Raw genomic sequence first — 15,276 nt, forward strand, 5'->3', positions numbered from 1 at the left:
TCAATTCACTTTTCACTCCACTCCCTTCCAAATTAGCGGTTCTTACGGTTCCGTTGCGACGGGAACGTCCTGTGCGGCGCTGCTTCGAGGGCGAGTTCGGGGTCAATGTGGCCCCAATCGAAGGCTACCAAGCTGGTGGGGCGGCAGCCGTAATTACGCAGAGGCTCCCAGCACTGCAGGCAGGTCAGTGGCAGTCAGTCGATTTTCGCGTGTACTGCATCCTGGTCACCTGATTTTGCCTTTTTGTCCTTTTTTGTTTGTCTTTCATGTTTTTTACTGTTGATTAAAGGATTTCAATTCAAAGTAGAAAGAGAAAAGTCTAATAAATATTCAAATGTACTGCATGGTATTAACAGCAGTAATAGTGCTGTCCTACATCACTCTTACCACAAATTGGTTGTATATCAACAAATTGTAAACTTGTGTATCTTTCTACAATGTAGCATGAATGAAATACGTTTCACTTGGGAATTCCACCAATTCGAAAATGATTACTTTTTGTTCACAGGAGCGCCGAACTCAACTTTCATAATTAAGTGGTGATATCGTTTGTGATTTTGATGGGAGAATTTCCATCATTCAAGAAAATAGGCCAATTCATCAACTACAAATTACAAAACATCTTTCCCGGCATCCTTCGTCTTGTATCACCTGTATCAAGTCACTTCTCTACCACTAACTGACACTCAAACACTCTGCATTTGCAGGACACAATGCAGCACAACCACCATCGTGACAAACTGTGCCTGCGCACCTGCATGCTTTTACTTCACGATTCCGGCATAAATGCAAAGGAAACCCACACCAACCTAATTGATATATATGGTGACGACACCACTTATTGCGGACGCAAGCAAGATCTGGTTCACCAAACCCGGGAAGGAAAATACTCCTCTCGAAAATTTCGGTCTATGGGTGTGCTGAGGGCGCTGCTGTGCTCCGCAGTTGAGGAGGACCCGTATCACACTGCCAGAGAAATTGCAGCCACTTGTACGTGAGCTAATAAGTCAGAAGCCCGAGAGAGCAAGGAGTCGCCTCGAGAATTTAATGCATAAACCTAAAACGTAAGGAGATTTGGACGGATTTCATCCGATCGGACATAAATTTTGATTCGAATAGACTAGAATGGGTAGAAAAATTCAAATGGATTCGAATGGATAGAGTCAAATCTAGATTGATAGATAGATAGATAGATGGAAAGGTGAAGGTACCCGTCGGATTCTCTTCCCGTCCCTTTTCTGAAGACGGCGAAAAAGCCGAAACGTCAGGCAAATAAAGGTTCCATCTAAGAAAACCTCGCAACAGCAAAACACAGACAGAATATGCCGAGGTTTCAAGACAAAAGAACATTCGAACTACTACGGAGAGTGAGTCTCTTTAAGACACGCACAATCGCTAATTGAACTTTGAACTAGCCACATTTTAATCTCGAGGTTTCTACGCGTTTCTATTCTGTGATTCCTACAATGTAAAGTTTTAGTTCCAATTCTCATGCACACAGCGCGCCACTTACGCACCGTGCTTCATGTCGTTTTGACCCGACCCTGACCCGATAATTTCCACACTGTGCATATACGATAACATGGACTTTGACATGGTTATGCTCTCATTTCTGAATCAGATACTGACCTGACAGGTCCCCCTTATAAAAACAAAATAAACGACAGAACTAATGGAATAGAACTCTACTAAGACTATGTAATCCTATCCGCAAACTATTACACAAAAAATATAGTGAAAAACCATAAAAGGGGAAAGAAAAAAGGTCCCTCACAAAACTCAATAGCACAGCGTATGCGTATGTGTGTGAGAGACGACGGTAAAACATTGCAGTGCAAGAACCATAGAGTAGAAGCGCGTAGGAACCTCGACATTAAACTGTGGTTAAGTCAAAGGATCCAACTCTATTGATCTAATGTAAGACGGATCAACAATCAGTAGCCAAAAGCAAGAGAAGGCATGCTTCTAAATTCATCATTTGTAGAATTCTCACAGTGGTTATAAGAAACACAAGAGTGCTAGTTGCACTTTTTAAATGCACAACAGTATAGCTAAAAACTACTTTTGAGATATGCACGATTCAAATCTCATCGGAAAAGTCCTATATATATATATATATATATATATATATATATATATATATATAGTAAGAATAATTAATTTGGAATGAGTTGCTGAGGCGAGTTTATGAAGATGAAAGATTTGCATTTTTCGAGAAGGGAAACATGAAGAGAACAAGAGAACATGAAACAGGCCGAAGCATCCGAAGAGAACCACATTTAACTCATGAATGTCTAGACTATTTCCAAACGTTTCTTGTTGTTTTCTCTACACACGAAACTTCACTGTTGGAATGATAATATACCACGATTCTCCGACTTTATTCTTCACGTGATGGAATAACAAGAGGATGTACTTTTTTTTATAAACAAAAATTCTTGGAATCCCTCCAGATTTGACAACAGCTGGACTTACTGCAACCGTAGAGGTACGTTTTCAGACAAAACTCATACGAAATGTAATCTGATTCTGGTCACGACGACAGCGACACACATAGCTCCACGTTTCGGACAAGCCTCTCGGGAAAGACATGCTATTATTAATAGTATTACGTTTAGAACTCTGGAAACGTTTAAAACGGAACTCGAATAACACCGTCTCTCGTATATTTTATTGAGTTTCCAACGTTTTCTTTACATCTTACAGGAATTATTTATTACTGTATTGTCATCAGAGTTACATGAAAAGTCTATTCCATGAATTTCTTTATGTTTGCTCTCTCTCTCTCTCTGATAACATAAAAACGTTGTTACCACCCGCACGCATTTGGCCGTCTTGCTAGCCCCAAGGAGCTGAAATTCTTGCAGACGGTTTTGTAAGTTTAGATACGAGTCAACAGTAGTGGGTTTATAACGAGCATCACAGCACATGAGTTAACTAGAAGTCTTATAGTAGGCTTGCGCGACTTCATAGAGAGAATTGAAGATTTCGTCAAATGTTGAGAAATACGGATCCAGTCGACTAACCTGGCCAGGTAGGAATGAAATGAGAATCCAATGCAACATAGAGGTGATCGAGACTATTGATACCATAAAATACCAGAACCTGAATTGAAACGTTAATTGAAACCAAACAGGGCATCACGGTGCATGGTAGTTGGGTGGAGCCACTTTGATACGCTAGGTTTGGCCAGTACTTCGTCCGCGCACAGGGCACAGAAACTGTTTTCCATAGAGCGCAGAAACCGCTAAACCGTTCACGTCGTTAAACCGCTTCATTCGCATAATGGCTGCTACTACCGACTTGCTGACTCTTCGCGACTTCACCTTGGTTGCCTGAGACCGGAGCTTGCATCGAATACCAAAGAGATATTTGACGAATGACTCGCTGGTCGTGGATTGCTGCGGAAGAAGCAACCTTGCCCCAACTGTGAATATCGCTGTAAAGTTAGGAATCAGGCAGAAGGAAATAGCCTTCATGAAGGCTAACCCAACGGCCCTCTTTAGGGCCACCAGCTTGCGAATACAAATCAAAAATGTGTGAATAAAAGTTGTTATATGCATACTTGGTGATCGTGGATTGCAATGAAATCCATTTTTTGGTTTTTTTTTCTTCCTTTGGAAGTAATACATGATATGGCTTAGACTTTCACTTTTGGAGAGCTTGTTTGGAAGGTTTGGTGAAGTTAAAGGAGTAGTAGTTCCAATACTACTTTTCTTTTTCCGTAGTAGCTTTAGCCTACATGTCTTGGATACCCTAAGACTGATGCTCAGGTTTTAGGGCCCCGTCTGATTCAGCTATTCATAGAAAACGGCCCGGAAGGTACGGCTTCGAGCGTTCCGGCGCACTATTTTCTACAAGGAGTTCGATTGGTGCGCGCCAGCCTTGTGCATGCGCCGCATCTTCCGGGCCGTTTTTTACGCCAATTAAGAAGAAATGGGCGGAATCACACCCCTCTCCATAATCTACTATCCCGTATTCGAATACTCCACCTGACGTCCGTACTATCTCTGATTCGTGGGGTAGTGATTTTAAGAACGATCTCCTCCTGTATGGTCATTTTGCGCGCCGGAGAAGTACAGCGCGTCGACGAGCGCACAAGTGGGTCTTAGCGCGGCAGAGTAGCCCCACCCAACTACCACAGCACCGGCATCAGTACAAGGAGAATCTGGACCAACCATAAGAACAAAAAAATCTTCTCATTAAACATATTAATCATAAGCACGCACTGAACAGTGTGATGATGTACATTTCCCAACACGCGCACCTGAAGTTGAGTGCAACTTTGCCTTGATCGAAAGTGAAGTAATTAAAAAACTAACAAAAACTCAAGCGTCACCTCAAAATCACACATGGTCACGCGGGGAAAGTTACCGCTGACTTCCCATTCTCGACCGTTAAGCAGATCTTTTAATATATGAAAGCCATAAAACAAGTTGTCGGTACCCAGAAAACTGTTCAGGATAAAAACCTGAAATCGCTTATCTCTCGAAAACATCTCGTATAGAAAGGATGGGACTCACTTGTAATATAACGTTTCCTAAATAGAGCATTTTAATAAACACGTACAAGCACGTGACGTAATTACCCCAGCGTTTTGATACGCACAGACCCGATACGTCGGTGACCTTGAATACATTGCGTAGAAGTGGTGCATATGATTGATGAGATAGTACTCAAAGCACACTTCTCTTTGAATCTCGAGGGCGTCTTCCATGTGTCCAGCGATTGTCTGGACGGTCGCGGCACGAGCATCTGCGTCCATCATTCGAGCATCGCATGCCATTTGCGTCAACGATTGTACGTTAATCCCTGGAGGTGCTTCCTATGGACACTGTCATGATTAGATATGAGGACAAAGTTGGTGACACAACTGAATTTTCTTGCAAGTGAGCAATCTACATCGCAATACTAGAAGAGGGGATAAAGCAAAGAGAATACTCCGAACACTTTGTTGAGACAGGGGTGAGATATGACCATTTGAGCCGGGTACTGTTACGATGTATTGATGTATTGCAAAGTCTTATCCCTTATCAATGAAATAAACCACTTACCAGGAATTAACAGATGCAATATCCGAGGTGGAATTCACGGTGATGAGCTCTCATGTATAGTTGGGTCAAAACGACATGAAACACGGACCGTTGCGCAAGCGGCCGCGCTCGGAAGCGGTGCGGTGGAGACAGCGGTTGGAATCGAGGTGGGACCATGGCGAACAGCAGAGGTGTGTGGCGGTAGCGTGGGTCCTTACACAATCCCGACCGCTACGCTCCACCGCTCCGCTTTGAGCGCAGCCAAGTTCACCTCAATTCAGAATCATTTGAGGCTTACGAACGGGTAACTGGCCTATACAATAATTTGCGTGGGCTAGCCGATGTATCAAGACAGTGTTTTTATCCTCCCAGACAAGTCTGGTACCAATTTATCGACCCCAGGGGATGAAAGGTTGGTGAGCACTAGGGCGGACTCGAACCTCCGATCGATCGTGTAGACAACAGATGCTCTTACTAACAGCGCTACACCCGCCCCGGAACTAAACTAAGCTGCAGAAAATGTATTTGACTTACACGGTAACGATAATCTTCATTCCCGTTACTTTTGAAAGCTAGTGTTTCCTGTTTTTAACGAAAATCTTCATGTACATAATTTAAAGCTACCAGATGCATCTCTCATATTTTACGTGAGGAATTCTGCTGCTTCTTGCATGGCTACAGTTGGAGTGGTTTCAAATTTGAGATCACCCCACATCACAAAATTCCAGTGGATGTGTCTGATTCTCCAGAACAATTTAGTAGCTCGAGAATTATATGCTAGCCAGTGATGCAGCAGTGATTAGCGGCAGAGTCAACCATTTAGGGGCCAACGAAAGTGAATCTCTTTGGGATACGCACCATTCGATAATTGCATTGTCATCGCCTCTGACGAGGCATGACAGGACCATGCTCGAAATTTCGCCCGGACCCTCTCTACACGTCCCCTGTTACTATAAAACGCCATGAAGCATTCGCTCCATTGTTATCTGTTTCTATCTCTTTTGTCTGCTTGACAATATCCGAAAATTAGTTGAGTGACCTATCGAATTATGACTGTTCTTTAGCATCAACGAGCTTGCTGGCTGATTATTCTGCTTTCCGTGTCAGAAAAAGTCGCAGAGAAGGAACTGACAGATGAGAGCCATAGATCAAACCAGGGATCTCCGCCAGGTCAGCATTTGATCTAGAAATGACATCACCACAACTAGGGGAGGAAGGTGGGGGGAGGGGGGCTCAGGAGATACCCAAGCAAATAGGGTGCAGCCGAGGTGTGTGCCTGCAGCAGCGATCGCCTTTGGGTGCGGGACAAGAGGTACCCGTGAAAACCGGCCGACCGCTCCTGGCCTCTCATCAGCGCCGCGCGCCTCCGCGGAATCACGGAGGAGTGTGAAACGAACTGACACAGCAAGTTCTGACGTACGAATACATTAAACTGAGCGCATAGTATCGGAAATTAAAGAGAAAAACTAGATCCTTTCATCCACTTAGAAGATGTATCACCAGAGACATATCGTAAAGTATCAAAGTGTCAAAGATTTGATGATTGATAAGACTGATGTGCGTGATCTATATTGACCTCATTTGAGCAACTTCACACAAATAGAGATTATCTCAAAAAGATGTTCCAGGGAAAAGAATAACATGCACATATTTTCACACATCTCATAATTTCATACATTTCACGCCCAAACTGTCCTATATAAACTCGCAGTGCATAAATATGTGCTTGTCACGATTCATTCAATGAATTCATGTTCAACTTTCGACTGCAGTAACTATACGCCCAGCAACTTTGTGTCCTTATTACTTGGTATACATTCTTTAAAATCCTTTCTACGTTGTACCTTTTCAAAATTTTATCTAGACGTAATGCTTATATAGAGTGCATGTCGAATATTTTAGTACTTCCTTGTACGTTTTTATAGAGTAAAACTTTGTATGGTTCTTCAAACTTCTCTCGACAGCGTTTATCTTCATTTCTATGTATTCTTCACATAAAATCAACATGACAAGTTAGATGTATTATTGGGGAATAGATACTTTTATATCTTCGAGATATCTTTTAGGTACAATGTATGTCTGCGAGGCGTTATTCGCGCCTCGTTAAGCGTTGGATGCCAGTTTTACCCAGCTAGATAAGCAAAAAGGAAATTCCTAGAAGGCGATAAAAGTAAATAAATATAGCATTACACCGATCAGTGAGATATTTTTTGGAACATCTCTTGCATTCCCAGAGATGAATGAGTGCTTTCCACCTAACAAGTCAAAACAGAATAATTTAAATTTTCACTCGCACTTCTAAATGGTATATATACAAACCTCTTTCATTTATATTAACTTACAAGTACTTACTAACTTAACTTAACTTAACTTAACGTAACTTACTTTATAGAGAGTTCCAAACAACATCTATCATCTAATATCAAATACTTTGTTTTTTCCTTCGATTATGAAAGCGCATCGTAAGAGCAGCAGACGTGACGAAATGGGGGAACGGTCAAGAGGTACCCGTATGATGTGCCGCCGCGTATCCAGGAGGCTAATGAGCGTCGTTAATTGCACCGCGCGTCTCCTGGTACCGTCATAATCGCTACAGTAGCCTGACTGCTCCTCTTGTGCTACGTCTTCAAGATGCCCCGCCCACGCCTCCCTCCCCTCCCATTTCGCCGCGTCTACCGCTCTTACGACGATTTTTTGTCGCCGCACCTACAGCTCTTATGATGCGCTTTTAAAATCGAATGGAAAGGAAAGAACATGATATTAGATGTTGTTCGAAGGTCTACATAAAGTGTGCTTGCAAGTTAATATAAAAGAAAAAAAGTCGTTAATTGCACCGCGCGCCTCCTGATACCGTCATGATCGCTACAGTAGCCTGGTTGCTCCTCTTGTGCTACGTCTTCAAAACGCCCCGCCCACGCCACCCTCCCCACCCATTATGCCACTCTTACGGCGATTTTTTTTCCGCCGCGCTTACAGCTCTTATGATGCGTTTTTAAAATCGAACGGAAAGGAAAGTACCTGGTGTTAGATGTTGTTCGAAGGTCTACATAAAATGTGCTTGTTAGTTAATATAAAAGAAGGAAAGAATGAAATAGATTTGTATAAGTGATATGCCATTTAGAAATGCAAGTGAAAATGAAATTATCCTGTCTCGACTTGTTAGGTGGGAAACACTCATTCATCTCTGGGAATGCAAGAGATGTTTCAAAAAATGTCCCACTGATCGGTGTTATGCTATCATTTTTACTTTTTTCTTCGCTTTCTAAGGATTTCTTTTTGCTCATCTAGCTGGGTAAAATTGACGTCCAACGATCAACGAGGCGCGAATAATGCCTCACAGACATACACTGTACCTAAAGGTATATCTCGAAGATACAAAGGTCTCTGTTCGCTACTAATATACCTAACTTGTCATATCGATTTTATACAGAGAATAGATAGAAATGAAGCGATAAAACGCTGTTGAAAGAAGTTTGAAGAACCATACAATTTCAAATTTCTATTATATAAAACTGTATAAAACGTACAAGCATGTATTGAAATATTTGGCATGTGCTGTATATAAACATTATATCTATGTAAAATTTTGAAAAGGTAAAATGTAGAAAGGAGTTTAAAGAATGTATACAAAATAATAAGCGCACAAATTTACTGTTATTATAGCTGCTGCAGTTGAAGCTGAACACGAATTCGCTGAATGGCATCGTGACAAACAAATACTTATGCACTGCTAGTTTATATCGAAGACATAGGGCATGAAATGTGTTAAATTATGAGATGTGTGGAAGTATATGCATGTTATTCTTTTCCCTGGAGCATCTTTTTGAGATAATTTTTACTTATGTAAAGTTACATTGGATAGAAGGATCTACTTCTTCTCTTTTATTCCCAATAATATGCGCTTAGTTTACTATATCCGTACATCAGAATTCGCTGCGGCAATTCGTTCTTCACTCCCTCTCCAAAATTCGCACTATCTACCGCTTCGTCGCGGCGCGAACGTCGCGCGCGGCGTTGATCAGAGAGCAATAGGTAGGCGGGGTGTAGGTGATCTCAGGCGGTCGTGGAGAATGTATAGCTGGTGGAGCGGCAGTCGTAATTACGCGGAGGAGCGCGGTGCTGAAGGGAGGACAGGAGCGGTCAGCCGGTTTTCACGGGTACCTCTTGTCCCGCACCCGGGGCATCCCAAACGGATTGATCAACGCCAGACACTTTATCCTTTAAGGAAATGAAATAGTAAAACATGATCTTCACAATGAAAATCCCGTTCGTAAATGATGATTGCCCGTTAAAAATGACTGAAAAGACGTTATACTTTCGAGAATGACAGAAAAATGATGGAATAGCAGAATGTAAAAGTAAAACCGACTTATTTATTAGGAAGGCAACGAAATGCGATGCCTCTGCTGGTCTTGTTCAAAGTCACACCCACTATATAAAACTACATAATGTGAGATACTCACCCTATGGCTTCCACAGTTCGAGGAAGCAATGCAAATGAAGTTCATAAAGGTGAGTATAGCCCGCAGGCACATTTTGAGATCAAACTGATTAACATATCTCAAAGCTTGCTATATATGAATTCGACGAAAGAATATCGTTGTTTTGTTAAGGAGAAGACTAAATAACAGCTATATTTATAATATATTCTAATAATAACGATTTCTATCATTTTGAACAAGTAAAAATTTGGCTTCAAGTTGTCCTTTTCTTAGTTGCCGACATATATACTTATCTACGTACTATTTCTTTTGGGCGCTGTAGTGTAATGGTTAGAGGTTCCGCTTCCAGCACGATCGATCGGAGTTTCGAGTCCGCTCTAACGCTCACCAAGCCTCTCATCCTTCCGGGATCGATAAATTGGTGCCAGACCTGGGAGGATAAAAACGCTGTATTGACTCCGCAAGTCATTGTATACGCCAGTTACACATTCGTAAACCTCAAACGATTCTGAATTGAAGTGAACGTGGGGGTGCATTCCAAGCGGATTGACACACGCCGGAAACCAAAACAAATAAAAGACAAATAAATCGAAAGAAATCATGTTTAGAAGGGTGCGGGAATAATAAATACCGTTAGAAAAATAAGACGATTAGGAATAGGATTTTAAAAACAAATAAAAGCAAGCTCTAAGTTTCTCAATTTTTGAATACAACAAGAAGTATGCTATCTCTTGAGTTTTGCACCACCCCATGCTCATGTCACCTGTCATTCCGGAGTTTTCAGCCCTTTATTCAATTTAGCTACGCTCAGCTGCAGAAGGGAGAGAAAATCGTTCCTTAAGATGAGCTGACTATCCTGCCACTGCTAGATACCTTTTGTGAGGTGACTAGCGCAATTAAATATCAGCTAATCTTGAAGAATCTGTTGCCATCGTGGAGCTCCCCCTAGTAACTTTAGGCAATGACTCATTCGCAATCGCCTATATGATCGTATTTGCACTACACCGAACGGCCTGGAAGATGCGGCGCATGCACAAGGCTGGCGCGCTCCAATCGAGTCGTCGTAGAAAATAGCGCGCCAGAACGCTCGGAGCCGTATCTTCCGGGCCGTTTTTATGGCAATTAGGAAGAAATGGACGGCATCACCATTCTCTCCATAACCTACGATCCCGTATACGAACACTCCACCTGAAATCCGTACCACCTCAGATCCATGGAGTGATGTCTTTAAGCGCTTACATAAAATAACATTAGGTCGTGATTTTCGAGTGATTAAATTGGAGAAAATTTCAACTATTTTCACAAAAACGTGATTTTACAGCCTCTATGTTTTTTTCTTCGTACATAAAATAGCCGGTTCTTCTCGCAAGGAGACGCTCTTTCGAATGATGTTAAATTCACTTCGATCGGATAAAGCATGGTCCGCCAGGCGAGATGCCACCTCTCACACCTCTGCTAGGTGACCCCTCTGGCAATTCCGCATCACAGAGACATCATTATATTCGAATGTAAATGAACGGTGACACAATTCTACACAGTTGCCATTTATAAAAACAGCAAAGATAGTTTGAAACGTGTAGAAAATTAAACCAAGAAATAAAAAGAAAAGAAGAGGAAAGAAAAAGAGACCATTATAATTGAACGGAAATGAACAAATGAAATAAATGAACGAACAATTACACGCAATTCTTATTCATCAGAACTATACAAAGAAAAGAAGCTTTTTCAATTCCCCAAGGTTCTGGAATAAATAATACAAATAAATGAAACAAATTTTAAGGAAAAACAAACGAATAACATAGTCAGAGTTCACATCTTGAACGTTGTGAATCGAGGTGAATTTAACATCATTCGAAAAAGCGTTGCGAAGAACTTTCAAGTATGGAAATAATTTGGCTGTAAATATCACGGTTTTGTGAAAACAGTCAGATTTTCTCCAATTTAGTCACTCGAAAATCACTAGATGTCATTCTTTGTGAGCGTCCAAACCATATCTTGTAAAGAATAAACCGTACCAAGCGAGTAGCGAGTCCTGATACTCGCTTGGTACGGTTCATTCTTCATTCATTCTAAGCGTTCATTTTAAGCCGTTGACAGCTGCTCAATGATTGGAATAAAGAACGAAATAGAGCAAAGTTGTAAGTTTGACATTGTAAAAGCAGAACACTTTCAAAGATAGAAATATACATTTTGAACCGTTGTCGGGAACAAATAGTATAGTTTGCTTAGAAATTTCCTACAGAACGGGTTTCCTACGACTAGAAAAGTATATCTTTTTATTAATTTTCAATACCGCTCAGTTTCCGAATACAAAGGAAAATTTGAATTCACACATGATGTGGGGTACTAAAATGTTCTAAATGACCTCCTGATTACGAGTATATTGAACATTTTGTCTTGTTCGGAGAAATCAGTGCGAATCCTCTGAGCACCTCTTCGTGATACTCTGCGAAGGAACAGCAAGGAGCAGATGGCAAGCGTCTCTTTGTTGAAGCAAGCAGCGGTTAGAACTCGATAAGTCCCGATATGAAGCACCGAAGACCTCGCAATATGTATAGTTATCAGCAATAGTGGCTCCTCATTGAGCGCAAGAGTATGTTTTATAACGTCAAATACTTTCCTGATAAAGAATAAATGATAAAGTGTCCGGCGTTAGTCCATTCACTTGGGATGTGCTACCATGTTCACTTCATTTCAGAATTGTTTGAGATTTACGAAAGTGTGACTGGACTATACAATGACTTGCGGTGGCTAGCCGATGAGTCAAGACAATGTTTTTATCTTTCCGGACAAGTTCGGCACCAGTTTATCGAATGAAAGTGTTTAACCTCCTGTTCTCGGTACTTTACATAAGCGGAATCTACCCATCCATCCATGGATATACCAGAGAGTTATGGTTCAACTTATATGTGCACATATGTGCTGACACTTCTAATTCTTGCAGTGCCTATATTATATTACATATTTTTGTTTTACTTGCAGCACTATATATTAGTATTCATTATAGTACCACCAGTAGTTCAGTAGTTATAGTTTTAATATTTATTACATTACATTATATGGTATTACATTGTTTCAATTTATTTTTTAAGCGTCAATTTGTTTCTCTAATTTTATTTATTATAACAAATTTTTGGTTTCTGTATGAACGGCTATACTAGGAAGAATGAGATGAGGGGGTCGTTTTCAGGAGGTTTTTTTTTTTCAAATACGCTTGACGGGAACACTCGCTTTCGTGCTCACCTCTTCAGGACCACCGTACTTCCTGCTTTAACCTATGCTTCAGAAAACTGGGCTTTTCGCGATTAGGAAAAAATGCGGTGAGCTTCATTGAACGCGCAGTCGAAAGTGAGATTCTAATTTCTCTCCTACGTCAGCGATCAAACGCTGCCACATATGCCAAGTAAAGTAAAATTAGTTGGGGCGGACGTGTGATGCGTCTCAATAACTATAGTTGGACCAGAGCCGTAAGCGACTGGATACCACGCGACATCAGAAGCACAACAGGAAGACCGCCAACCCGATGGTCAGACCTCCTTATGAAGTCCTTCAAAGAAAATTTTGATGCTCTTTGTGTCCCATGCGAAAGAAGGAACCACTCAGCAGCCTTTGCGCGCGATCGGGACAAATGGAAGGATTAATGGCGCGCGCTCAATCGCTTCGAAGACCAGTGGTGTCAAAACGATCATGGTGATCACGTGACATCGCGATGCCTCACTTGGTGAAGGGTAGAAGAGCGGTAACAAAGAGCGAAAAGTGGGAGTTTCCGTGACACAAAACGCGAAGGTATCCTTGCACATCCTTCGCACACGCGCGAGTTCTCCACATAATTTTGTGAGCTCACTCGGAATGAAGCCAAGCTAGCCATCATTTGTTGCCGTGCAGAAAAGTCAACGCGTAAGGTTGCCTTACTGCGTGCAACTCCTCGTGTGAGGTGCAGTAGTCTCTCGGCTACCTCGGTGTATGGGTTTAAAAACGGTTCCCGTTAAACTGAAATGGTAGACTAAATACACACAAAACAAGATAGGAGATTCTGCTGCGTTTGGTTACAACAGAACTGCTCGTCTAGCGATAGAAGGATCAAATAGTGACTTCTGTTATAAACAAGCTGGGCAGTACAAACTGGGGGAGGTACAAGGGTGGCGCTGTGCATTAGTGTTGAGACACGTTTGTGCTGTTACATCAAGAATGCCCCAACAAGTCTCAGAAATGATGATATTTTTAAACTATGGAGAAACAATGCGCCGGCATCTCTTTGTGTGAATTAGGGTTCCTAGATTTGATGTATATTAGATTGAGGAGATTAATAGCTCATGTTGATACATTTATTTCCCGTAGAACCCCAAGGAATCTGGTACTCTTCGGAAACCTTCGGTATGTAGAGGTCCAAACCTGAGTGCCAGTGTAATAGCCCGCGCCACATAATGCATGGAATGTAGAAACAGAGAGCTTCTAAGGCTAAAACGAATGGAACCCATTGATAATAGCTGATTTGACGTGCTCTAAAATAATTAGAATCAAACAGAGAACTATCAGCAAAGTAAATGTAACCGAAATAAAAAGTTGACAAAATAGAGGAGAACCTGGTACCTTCGGTCACCATATTCGAGAGGGAATGCACTTGTAAGGGGTAAATAATAGGTGTTTTCGACCCAACAGTAATTCTCGGTATACTGTTCCCACGCATCAGTAAACTGTGCCGGCACCCAGCACTGAATGGGGTAACCTAGAAGAAGTAATAAATGTTAATGAAACGAGAGAGGTTAATCGGACAAATCACACTCATTTAAAGAGATACAGAAAATATTATTTAAAAAAGCGAGTTCTCAGTGGGTAATCGAAAGTAGAAATATCTTCTTCTGAGCATGATGTTTGAAATGAGATAAACAAAAGCCTTAGTGCTGAGATTGTTGCTCAGTCAATCGCTTCTTCTTAGGATGAACACATCTTTTTTTACAGTTCAACAACTCACCCACGTATTGTTTAGCTGAGACAATGATCGCAAACGCAAAAATAATTGCTGATGTGTAGTGGTAATTCAGCTTGTCCACAAAGTCATCATCAACTCTTGGATGAAGACCTTTGAATATAGCTGCCAAGTAGTACAGTAGCATCCCGCTTGGGAAAAACTGAAACAAATATTTTTTCGTTTTCACTCTCAGTAATGAACATCTCCATATAACGGTATGTCACATTATTTAGTAAAAGCATGTTTAATGCATTTGCACAGTAGTTCCCAGATTGGCAGGTTATTCTGCCAGATCTCTCAATAATGGAGGACTGGTCAGTCAAGACAAAATTTAGTATTGAGATTGTGTTCACATTTTTATTGTATTCCGTTCCTAGATAGAAATAGTCTTCTCGTCTGTTTAAACAATTGCAAATTGTTATGATAAAACATGTACTAAAACAAAAGTGAAAGTGAGTAGTAGTTAATAGGATATACACTACGATTAACGAAGTAGATTAGTAGAATCTTCTCTTCTTGAAACTTTGACATTGGGAGCTGTATTTATGTTCTTTGTCATGCCAACAAAGTTTTGGTGAAACTTCATTAATGGCCAAACGTTTCGACAACCTCGTCTTTGTCAAATGCCTGAAAATGACCTGAGGTCTGTGATCCTATGCGTATCCCTTCAAATTCCTCTCCTCTCTTTGCCACACCTCGATATCGTTTTAAGTACACCACGCAAGAACTCCAAAAAAAGCAAACTGATTAGCTCACCAACTAACGGTACTGGTGAACCATCGCGTTCTTACAGATTTTCATCCAAGGCGAATGAGATCTACGAACTTTGCAG

At 41.3% G+C, this 15,276-nt stretch overlaps 1 protein-coding gene across 3 annotated transcripts in view; it reads right to left on the reverse strand.

Annotated features, from left to right (window-relative positions):
- The window catches only part of RB195_023015 (uncharacterized protein), a gene marked incomplete at both ends in the record, with an annotated part of 31,071 nt that overhangs the window by 6,678 nt on the left and 9,117 nt on the right, over positions 1-15,276 (reverse strand). For 2 of the 3 annotated variants that reach the window (XM_064210304.1, XM_064210305.1), the window contains 8 exons: positions 3,027-3,105; positions 4,179-4,267; positions 4,340-4,471; positions 4,524-4,628; positions 4,688-4,812; positions 13,868-13,977; positions 14,066-14,201; positions 14,448-14,604. In XM_064210304.1, the coding sequence (XP_064066184.1) occupies positions 3,027-3,105; positions 4,179-4,267; positions 4,340-4,471; positions 4,524-4,628; positions 4,688-4,812; positions 13,868-13,977; positions 14,066-14,201; positions 14,448-14,604 (933 nt within the window). Of the gene's footprint in view, positions 1-3,026; positions 3,106-4,178; positions 4,268-4,339; positions 4,472-4,523; positions 4,629-4,687; positions 4,813-13,867; positions 13,978-14,065; positions 14,202-14,447; positions 14,605-15,276 lie in introns of those variants that run through there. The other variant, XM_064210303.1, reaches the window with a different exon arrangement.

The sequence above is a fragment of the Necator americanus genome, chromosome X (assembly GCF_031761385.1).
Source record: "Necator americanus strain Aroian chromosome X, whole genome shotgun sequence".
NCBI lineage: Eukaryota > Metazoa > Nematoda > Chromadorea > Rhabditida > Ancylostomatidae > Necator > Necator americanus.